Source organism: Nannobrachium achirus, assembly GCF_963921795.1.
Source record: "Nannobrachium achirus genome assembly, chromosome: 18".
Taxonomy (NCBI): Eukaryota; Metazoa; Chordata; class Actinopteri; order Myctophiformes; family Myctophidae; genus Nannobrachium; species Nannobrachium achirus.
In genome coordinates this window covers 36960029-36971565 of record NC_137825.1, presented here as the reverse complement: position 1 = coordinate 36971565, position 11537 = coordinate 36960029, and the positions used below count along the sequence as shown (strand labels likewise).

The following is an 11537-nucleotide window of genomic DNA, read 5'->3' as shown; positions in this document are numbered from 1 at the left end:
GTAGGAATTGATAGATAGGCTACCCCAGTGTAAAAAAACCACCCCAAAATCTTTTTTATTTCTCTTTTTAGTTGACCTTGTATCACTGAACTGTAGCTGTCTTGTACTTTTCTTTTTAATACTTTTAGTATAGATCTTGATTGCCCAATAGTTAGAGGGGGGAGGGGCGGGCGCGGATGTGCGGTCTCGGTACTTCCGGTTCATCCACAGACTGCGTCGTGCTGTTAATTTTCTCCGTTAGATAAAAATGCTTTCTTTTCACCTTTTTCTACTTTTATCACTTCTCAAAATACGTTTTATTTGGATGCTTCATCTTTTTACCGTTCATTTTTTTTGTTAGTGTTGTCATCGGTTTTTATTTATAAAGGGAAACAAGATATGTATGCTACAGTCTTCACACAGCAGAGCAGACAGAGAGAGGTAAGATAAACGCTATTATTATCATAAAATACAGCAATCTATCTAATAAAACGTTTGTTAATTGTGCTTAGCAGTAGTGTCTTTTAGTGTTTGGGCCGGGGTCTTTATTTGATGTAAAGAAGAAAGTTTAATATTAACGCTAGCCTCATTAGCATCTTAGCTCCGTCTATAATAGGCTACGGTTCTCTAAGTGGGGTCCGGGGACCCCCAGGGAGTTCCAGGGGGTCCCCAGCTAAATTATAGTTAGGAACCAAATGGACCCTTAGGGGTATGTAACTGTACAAATCATTTGGTTCCATGTGTACACTCTGAGTTATGCTAACGTATGACTTTACAATATAAGTTGGGGTCTCAGAGATACAAATGGTATTAAATGGGGGTCAGTAGCCTAATGGATGTCAAACTGGGGGTCCTTGAAATTAAAATGGTTGGGAATCACTGCTAGAGCCGTAAAAATGTTCTCTTATGGGGTCACTGGCCTAAATGGGGGTCAGTGGGAATGTGGGATAATACAAGTCAATTCTTATGTTCACGATTGTGCTTGGCGTCGTGTGAATTGTTATTATTCAAGGAAAGTATTGTTCTCTGATGTTTGTGTTGTCTGTTTGTTCTCTGAACAAGCAGCGTCGTACACTGATTTTGCTTCAAACATGGTTCGCCTCCGTCAACCCACCGCAACTGGCGTTATCGATCAAATAATTTGCCATGTGGTTTTCCATTTACCTTTACCTTATACCTTACATTAAGCTGCCAGCACAACAACTTCTATGGAGTGTCCATGGAACCAAATGGACCCTTTACGGTCCATTTGGTTCCATCTGGACACAAACGTACCATTACATTAAGCTGCCAGCACAACAATTTCTATGGAGTGTCCATGGAACCAAATGGACCCTTAACGGGTCCATAAAGGGTCCATTTGGTTCCATCTGGACAAAAACGTACCGTTACGTGTGGTAAAAGTACTCAAATGTTTTTACTTTAAGTACAAATATCAATAATGTAATGTAGAAATACTCTGTTACAAGTAAAAGTCTGGAATTCAAAATGTACTTGATAAAATGGCTAAAGTGTTGGCATCAAAATGTACTTAAAGTGCCAAAAGTAAAAGTACTCTATGCAGAATGTCCCATTTCAAATATTTTGAAAATGGCAGATCTACATGCTCACAATGTGTCGCACTGTGAGCTTGCATTGGAGTAAAAGTACTCCAAAGGCACTCAGCTTGTTGTGTATTAAAGTACAATAATTTTGATCTGTGATATAGAGGAGTACAAGTATTGGAAATTGGAAATAATTCAGCTTGTAGTGGAGTAAAAGTAAAATATTTGGATCTGAGATATAGTGGATTAAAAGTATTGGAAATTGATAATACTCTAGTCAAGTACAAATACCTCAATATTGTACTCAAGTACAGTACTTAAGAAAATGTACTTAATTACTTTACACCATTGTGTTACCCTTGATTTTAACCCTGTATTCTCCTTTTATTTCCAGTATAACATTTCAGGATGATGTATTCTATGGAGGAGCTGTGTGCTTTGGTTAGCGTCAAGTATGTCAGGGGCAGACATGACGAGGCAGAGACTGTACTAGAGAGCAGTGAAAGCAGCGAAGAAGGTTTGTGGGATAAAAAAAAAATAGAAAGAAAAATAGGAATAAGTCAGCTCAGTTTAATGATGTGTGTAGTGATTCTGGCTGTGGTGCAACTTGTGTGTTTAATTTGGAAATCAAAGTGTTTTAATCATGAATTACAATAATTAGCTGCTGTATTCAGTGTTCTAATGATAATCTGTATCTTTGACTTTCCAAGATGCACATGATTGTGACCAAGTTGATGCTGCCAGTGCTGGGTCAGCTGTTTTGATTCAATCTGGGAGTGAAGGTATGTGGTGTGGTGTGTTATGAATTACTAGCCCTTACCCGTTCAAAGATATGAGCTCCGAAATGATGTGCAGTGTGTGGGTTATGGGATGTGCATATGTGTATATGAGGGATGGAAAGTAACTTTAACTGGTGCTTGCATGCTAATATGTAGGAGCATCAATGTAAGAAATACCCGTTCCATTTAACGGCTACAGAGATACTGTGTACCGATCTGCATGATTTTTGGACAACATCTGTAACAGTGCCAGAATCAGAATCATACTGTACATGACCAGAAAGCGCCTCACACTTAATGTGAGAACATCTCATATTTCTTTTCTGTTCTTTAGGTGCAGACAGAGTTGAGCCGGACTCAAATGTGGAGGATGAAGATTCTGAAGGAGTTGAGGATGACGACACAAGTGGGGACGAAGAAGGTTTGTGTACAACCAGGCTTAAGTCAGCCAGAGCAAAGAATGCAAAGTCCTAGCAACACTGAATTATGTCAACGTGTGCATTCTGTTTGTTCCTCTTCTTTCCCAGATCCGCTTGATCGAAACTGGACACCTGACACGTGACCAACATGGTGATTCTCCTGGTGAATCGGAATCTGGAAATGAAGGTGTTGTCATTATTAATATGGACACATTGATGCACATGTGTGTAATGTAGTATCTTGCATGGTGCATGTTTGCTATTTAACTCTTTTCTTTCAACTACACATCCATACAGTACACATGTACATACCCACACAGATGTGCACGCAAGGGGCTGCACAGATACACACAGAGAGACTCGCACACTAATGGTCTGAATAACAAATTTTCTCTCTTTTTGTGACACAATATAGGACTTGAGGTGGAAGAAGACTCCTCAGGTGTTGATGCTGGTCTCTGTAGGAAGAGGAAAAATCCAGAGGGCTGGAAGAACAACATCCAGAAGAGGCGTAGAATGATAGGCCAGTCATATCTCGGGAGGAAGAATCGAGAGTCAGTGTTAAAGGAGGGAAGAAAAATGGGTGTGTCATGTCAGTCTGCAGCCTGCCACAGGTCCAGTAAACTGCACTGCAGAGAAGTGGAAGAGTCGAAGCGAGAAGAGATCTTCAAGTACTTCTGGGAGAAATTAGACTGGCGTGAGAGGAAGATTTATGTTGCATCATTGGTAGAGGTGAGCAGTGTAAAGCGACGGAGGACAGGAGCAGAGAAATCCAGGAGGTCGGCATCCATTTTCTGTCACCTTGTCGTAGATGGCAGGAGACTCAGAGTGTGCCAACGCATGTTCCTGTCAACCCTAGGCTTGAAGCAGTGGTCTTTTTTGAAGTGGGTAGGAAGAAGAGGGAAAAGCCCTACTGAGGAAGATAAGCACTACTGCCGGTCCTCGTCCTCTAAGATGTTAGCCTGCTTCCAGACCAGAGACCCCGCCCACTCTCAGATTGGACTCTTTCTCTGGTCTGGAGCTGAGTACAGGAATCACTTTTTATTTTCGGCTGCTCCAATGAGCGCGGGGGGTGGGGGATGGGTCTAACGAATATCCAATGCGCGCAGCAGTTGAAACGATTCAAACGAAGTTCACACACAGGCAGGCTGAGGAAGGCACACACACGCTGAGTTCACCAAGCTGTTTATGTTGATTACATGTTTCTGGTTGCAGTTCTGTCACTGGCACAGACAGAGACACACACACACAATCACACACACACAGTCCGCGACCGTGCGTCGCGTCCACCGTGCGTCGCGTCCACCGTGCGTCTCGATCACCGTGCATCGCGATCACTCGCACGCGCACGCTCGCAAAAAAGTCCCTCCCTGTAAATTGCTTAGAATAGAGCACAGTTTCAGACTAAAGCGTGAGCTGAGTCTGAGATCAGGCTACTAAGATGTACCTGGAGCCTGTGTTCAAGTCCATCAATCACCTCCATGCAGAGTATATCCGTTCCAGTGCAGACCATGGCATCCAGGCGCTGTCAAGGCAAGTGTTCACCAGAATGTTTAAGGACTTGAATTACTCTCTTTTTCACCCGAAGAAAGACCAGTGCGATACCTGCTGTGCGTTCAAGGCTGGGAACATTGAGGCTGCCACATGGAAGGAGCACTGCAACAAAAAGGACACTGCACGAGCCATGAAGCAGAAGGACAAAGACGAGGCAGGTGAGAAGACCTTGGTGACATGCATGGATCTTCAGGGGCTCCTGCTCTGCCCCAAGCTACAGGCCTCATCCCTCTATTTCAAGACCAAGCTCTGTGTCCATAACTTTACCATGTATGACATGACTTCACATGATGCATCAAATTACTTATGGCACGAGGGTGAAGCTGGTCTCTCTGCCAACGAGTTTGCTTCGTGCATCGTGCACTTCCTCGAAGAACATCCCTCTTATGATGAGTACATCCTGTGCACAGTGTGATTGAGAGAAGACTGAGGAACAGAGACATCTGCATTCCAGCTGAGTATGTCGTTGCCATCCGGGAAGCCCGTACCAATCCCAGGCCATACCAAGTGAAGTATGTAGACCACACTTTCTTCAAAAACTTCAGCCAGGTGAACCTCTGCAAAGCCATCCGCCCGGGAAAGGTCACTGGGGATCCCACCGTGCATGACCTCCGAGCAATCGGGTATTTGAATACATAATAATGACATAGCTGCGGAAACCAAAACAAACATTATTTAATGATTATTAAAACCTGACTTTTCTCCCCTGTACAACGTTGATGGCAGTATGGAGTACAAGATCGACCACTCAGACGCCTGGAAGCCCTACGAGTCCCCATCACTGAGGAGGAAGAGCAACATCACCACAGTGTCCCCACTCTACACTTGCCGCCGCACCATTAAAGCGATGAACTTCAAACATCTGCAAGAAATGAAGCAGGTGTTGCCCAGTGATTTCCATGGCTTCTACAACGCCCTCCGCTATGAGCACGAGGAGTGATGGTTTCTCTGTTTTTCTCTCTCTCCGTCTGACATCACCACATAGAATCGCAAACTTGACTGAATGGACACCTTTACAAGATTTCATATTTAGATTGTAATTAGAGAAAAGACAAGATGAGTGTTAAAATGTGTTAATTTTCTTCTATAATTTTAGCGATTTTGATTACATTGCTTTCAGTGCTTGGGGACATGTGTACAATGTCCATTCAATGTCCATTCAAAAAGAGGCACCACAATCTTTCATGGGCAGATGTTACTTATGGGGGCTAGTAGTGTCACTGTAAATTGTAATAAAATAAATTGCCAGCTTATTGTGTCTAAAAGGACACATTTAGGCACTTGCACACATGCACTGAAATAAAGTATTTAAAATCGCTAAAACAATAGAACTAAATGAAAACATTTAACTCTCCCATCTTTGCTTTTCCCTAATTACAATCTAAAATTATGAAACCTTGTATGATATTCTTGCTCTGGGGTGGCATCGTTACCAAAGTTCCTAATTCCCACTGGGTTCATGTTCCTCCCTGCCTGGACAGGTGTTATGTCGACAAGTGTTCTGCTCAAAGTGTCCTTCTCCCTCATACAGTCTTCACTACCTGGAATCCAGCACACAGTGGTTAATGTGTTTCATGTGTGCTCTGTTACTGTTTAAAAATAGTTTAGGGCAGTGCAATGTTTATGTATTTGCTTATTTGTATTCTTATTTATTTGCCCATTTCTAATATAATTACAGCGGAATGCACTTTTGAGATGTTTTTTTATGAAATTTTACACCACAGTAGGGACATCTATCTTCATTGTTGAGGTCTGTGAGATTTGACATTGTCTAGGAGTCAACTTAGCCAATGAGTCTAGCCTTAGTAGGTTGAAGAGCGTTGTAGAGCTGAACAGACACTTAACCTATGGTCCTTCCATTTTCAGTTCTATGTAATGCCCTTTCCAGGCACTGTATTACTGTTACAACACCTACATTAGAAATACTGAAACCCTCCTCCAAACATCCTTTACATCTCTAAACAATCACATCGATAATTTTGTACAATTAATTCTGCAAGTTCTATTATAATTAGTTTTCATGTAGAAAGAAGCTAACAAATAAGATTCAGCAATTGAACACATCATTGAAACGGGGACTCAGCAGGAAAATCTGTTTGATTAACTTGGTTGCCAAACACTGTGGAGCCACTGTCTAATAAAATATAATTCTGTGCAGTTGTATTTGACTATTGTAGCATGTTTTCCTTCCAGCCTAAAGTTGATCTTGGTCATCACTGTCTGCTAACATCAATGTGAAATAACCTATTGTACATGAACACTTATTTAGCTTGGTTATAACATCAGAGGGTCTGCTGGTAAGTAAATAAATTACATTAGGAATTGATTGCATTCTTTATTAGCAAAATGTTCATTAATCCAGGTTGTACAGTCAAAGTTGTACTGTAATCTGTTATGAAACACTGTTCATCATAGTAACTAGTTTGTTTTGGCCAAAGGGTCTGTTTTTGTAATCATCCATTTCACATTTCATGGATGCTATGTACATTAAATGACAGAATAATAAAATACATTAGGCTATTGTGCCCATTGTATCATCAATCATAAGAAAAAAATAAGAAACAATAAATATTGTATTTACAGTAAAAAGGTCAGGGCCGGATCAAGGTTAATTGTCTAGTTTTGATTTGCAGCATCTGTAAGTGACCTTTATCAGTGCTTTTATCGTGTGTATTAATAATATATGCATTTCTATTTTATTTAATGTATAAAAATGATTGATTAGTCAATTTAGTCAATAGTTTAAAAACAAATATCGTGTGGATATAGGTATATTATGTGAGGAACAAACAACAGATTACTCACTTTTACCAGACATGGCAACTGCTGCCAAGAATGGAGAATTATGATTGGCTAGTGGAAAGGCCGCACCCCCATTGGCTCTCTGCCGATCACGTGATTATTGGCCGGTTCATTCGTGTGCGTGAGCGTTTCATTCGTGTGCGTGAGATGATGAAAGCATTCGTGATGAAGTAAACCAACAAAACAACTCGTAAATCAGTAAGAAAATATTCGTATTTTGGCTTGTTTTTTTGTTTTTGCATTATAATCACTGCAGCTTCCCCAAAAACATTCATACTTTTTTTTTTTTTACGTATATTTTTTTCCAATTAATTTGTTTACGTGTAGTTTTTTTGGTAAAAATGTTTACGAGTAAAAAAAAGGCAAAGTACGAATACGAATTAATTATGTCCTAAATATAACCCCATAACTGTGCATGGCAGGGGCGTCCTCCTCCCTGAGCCAGCCAGAGAGAGAGATAAAGGTAGCAAAAAGAAGAGTGTAAGAGCCATTTGAGCTATGTTGCTTATTGATGATGTCACTGAAGTTAATGTCTGGTCACGCCCAAATTGCCTATTGCCAATTGTCTATTTAACTGGCTCTGTAATCACAGACAGGTGTTGTTGATGTGAGAGGCACACAGTTTTTTGACTGTGCTTGTGACTTGAGGCTGGTGATATTATGGTATATGCATTTATGTTTATTGTTTTATTAGCTTAAGTATAGGACTTGGCTGCAGAATAAATATTGTTTATGCTGAACTTTAATGGAATGTTTGGACATCAGTTCTTGGGACACATCACACGTTCTAAACTTGATCTTGAGCGTCAGCAACCAGTAGCACCCATAGTTGCGACCGTCAGGGAGCAGTTTACTATGAAAACCTCCACCGGCCGTCCGTCCGTCCGTCCGTCACACGTCACACGTCACACCTTTGCCCTGCTCATATCTCCGCATCAGTATGACATCACACCACATGTGTACACAAACCTTTGTGTACGTTGCTGTGGCAACAGTCTGTTGTTGCTGGTCTGTTAGTGTACGTTAGCAACCACCTTAGCAACCATGGTTTTACCCTAGCAACCAACTGTTTACCCTAGCAACCAACTGTTTACCATAGCAACCATGTTTTTTTACCCTAGCAACCAACTGTTTACCATAGCAACCAGATACGCAGAGCAGGGATCTCCATATATGGGCATAAACAGGTGACATCACACTGATGTCAGATACTCAGAGCAGGGATTTCTCCATAATATATGGGCATAAAAGGGATTCTGTTAGGGATCTCCATATATGGGCATAAAAGGGATTCTGTTAGGGATCTCCATATATGGGCATACAAGGGATTATGTTAGGGATCTCCATATATGGGCATAAAAGGGATTCTGTTAGGGATCTCCATATATGGGCATAAAAGGGATTCTGTTAGGGATCTCCATATATGGGCATAAAAGGGATTCTGTTAGGGATCTCCATATATGGGCATAAAAGGGATTCTGTTAGGGATCTCCATATATGGGCATAAAGGGATTCTGTTAGCTGTTAGTGATCTCCATATATGGGCATAAAAGGGATGCTGTTAGGGATCTCCATATATGGGCATAAAAGGGATTCTGTTAGGGATCTCCATATATGGGCATGAAAGGGATTCTGTTAGGGATCTCCATATATGGGCATAAAAGGGATTGTATCCCAGATGATGCCCTGTTAGGAGATCCACACTAACAGAATCCATATATGGTCCTACCGACAGCTGCTATAAGCCAACCCTGGCGATAAGGTCTGAGTCGAAGAAATGCTTCTTTCCTGGCAAGAATTGCCCCTTTATACTGTAGGGCTCGTTTGTGTATTGTATGACATCACGCCACATCATCGGCTGAGGACTGTGTGATGTCATCATATCTCCATATATGGAGACATAAGTTGCTCATGCCCAAATATGGGCTGGTGAGGTCAGACTTAGTGTGATGCGTAGGTTATCTCCATATATGGAGATTCAACTTCAATGAGTAACCATGGCAAACTGTCAACTGACTGTATGTCTTGATAATTGGTAAAACAAACTTTTGGCCTATTTGTGGAGATAAGCGACCAACGGTCGCTTATCTCCCGATTAGGGAGTCTTACTGGTATAGGAACTTCTCACATCAACAACACCTGTGTCTGATTAGGGACAGGTTTAAATACCCGCCCTGTAACCATGGCAACCCAACCTTGGCCTTGATTGGCATGACATCATTATAATAAGGACATGGCTCCAAATGGCTCTTACAAAGAGGGTTGAAAAAGGCAGAGGGAGAGAGAAAAAATAATAATGCCCTGATGTTCACTGTGCCTGTAATTATGTCCAGCACACTGAAATAAGCCCCTACCAATCATAATGACCACTGTATTCATCTGACAGGGCCAGGGCCAACGCTAATGTGCATGCTTTGTATTCATGTGGTTTTGTCCTTCTCCACTAGACTGTGTTTATTAGACATCGCATTATACAGAGCAATTCTCTTTGGTGGATACACTTGTTTCCTTGTTTAACCTTTCTAAAAAATATTGATGTACCTTTCTGTTTTACTATGTTTCCCCAATTCTTTCATCCTCCTCTTTTCAGAGTTGCCATTGCCAACACTCCTGAATTTGGCAGGAGTCTCCTGAATTTTGACCCCATCTCCTGCGGTGCTCGTGAATTGTCATTTCTCCTGAATTTCTCCTGGATTTGGTATCAAACTCCCCAAATTCACCAGAACACAGGAAATTACACCTACTATTTTAAAACGTTTCTGGGGGAGGACCCACAGACAGTGCACTGCATGCAATCATACTGAGATATTCATTTGAGTAATGACTGGTTATTATTAAAGATGGGTCTTACATTGCTTCAGTCGAGAGAAGGCGAGATCATTTAGCGACCTACAACCAGGTTGCACCGTGGTCGGTAGTTTTCAGCGACCGGGCCGGGCCGTTAAATCACCGACCGTGCCGCTAAAGCGTCAGACCGGGTCGCTAAATCACCGACCGTGCCGCTAAAGCGAGCGACCGGGTCGCTAAATCGAACGACCGGGGCGCTAAATCCACCAACCGGGACGCTAAATCCACGGACCGGGTCGCTAAATCCACCAACCGGGACGCTAAATCCACGACTGGGTAGGTAAATCCACCGACCGGTGGTCGCTTATCCACCGACCACCGGGCTACTAACCCTAACCCTAACCCTAACCTCAGTAACCTTACCTCAGGAGGCTAACCTGCCGACGCAACCTCCCGACCGGGTCGCTAAATCACCGACCGTGCCGCTAAAGCGAGCGACCGGGTCGCTAAATCGACCGACCAGGGCGCAAAATCTTCCGACCGGGTCGCTAGATCTACCAACCGGGTCGCTAAATCTACCGACCTAAAACTGCAGGCAGGTCGGTAGATTTAGCGACCCGGTCGTCGATTTAGCGGCGCGGTCGGTGATTTACTGGGCCGGTCGGTTGATTTAGCGACCCGGTCGCTCGATTTAGCAACCCGGTCGCTGAAAACTAACGACCACGTTGCGACCCGGTTGTAGGTGGCTAAATTATCTCGCTCTTACTGATCAAATCAATTTCTGTACGCGTACTTTTTTACGTGCGTGCGTGTGCACCTAGTTGTGCCTGGCTTAGTTGTGCATAGTTCCCCTCCCTTTTTGGCTACGGCCAGCCATCCTGTAGTATTCCCTTTCACTTTTTTTTGTCATTGCGTTTGGAGAGTATTTAGCTTCTATTTTTACATGACTTTTAAACTATTTGATACAAATAGTTTTTAATTATTGATGAATTATTGAATAAAACATTCAAAAATCCGTGTCTCTGTCCATTTCCGAAAATCCGTGTCTCTGTCCATTTTTATTGTCACCTGTATTGGTATCAAGAATCTGGGTTGAGTTGAACATTTAAATTGTCTCTGTAAATTAAAACTTCTAAGCTAAACCCGGGCCACGGCCCGACCACATATACGTAGATAGAGTTCAGAGGATGCTATTGAATTTTTACAAGCCCCCTTCCATCTTAATATTTTTTTCCTTTGAACATCAAAGCTGAATTTTGTCCATATCCCTGGGAGGTTACAGATGGTTTGTATAAGCAGTCTTGATCATCAATCACAGTGACTGCAGAAGATTACACCCTGCTGCTGTAAAGCTATAGTGACAAGTCCTAAAATGAGAATGTCTCTTTGCGTGGTCTTATCTCTAACACACCACATTGAACGCTGAACCTCAAAGACATTTGAACTCTGTCCGCCAACTAGCTATAGCTACCCAGCAAGTTGCTGTCTATGGGTCGATTCACACTCTAATAAGGAGCCGAGTTTATTTCGGTTCGGCACTGTCCAGACCCAAATATGGGTTGTGTTGATAGCCTATATTACCTCCATGGTTTATATCCGATATGCAAGCTCCGCGAAGAGTTGTGACTTTTGATGCATGCCGAAAGAGAGGCGGCACGTCTATAATGTGAGCT

The 11537-nt window shown here is 42.3% G+C and overlaps 1 protein-coding gene across 1 annotated transcript; it reads left to right on the top strand.

Moving 5' to 3' along the window:
- The first annotated feature begins 1498 nt into the window (after positions 1-1498).
- LOC308302705 (uncharacterized protein) lies at positions 1499-3770 on the top strand. Its single transcript, XM_080746995.1, has 5 exons — positions 1499-2040; positions 2234-2305; positions 2637-2723; positions 2830-2908; positions 3137-3770. The coding sequence occupies exons 1-4, from the start codon at positions 1932-1934 to the stop codon at positions 2862-2864; spliced, it is 303 nt and encodes a 100-aa protein (XP_080603121.1). The 5' UTR covers positions 1499-1931; the 3' UTR covers positions 2865-2908; positions 3137-3770.
- Positions 3771-11537: the final 7767 nt, after the last annotated feature.

Coding starts and splice junctions, on each gene's coding strand:
- LOC308302705 (XM_080746995.1), top strand. CDS start 1,932: ATGATGTATTCTATGGAGGAGCTGTGTGCTTTGGTTAGCGTCAAGTAT. Junction 2,041..2,233: donor CAGTGAAAGCAGCGAAGAAG/GTTTGTGGGATA, acceptor TGACTTTCCAAG/ATGCACATGATTGTGACCAA. Junction 2,306..2,636: donor GATTCAATCTGGGAGTGAAG/GTATGTGGTGTG, acceptor TCTGTTCTTTAG/GTGCAGACAGAGTTGAGCCG.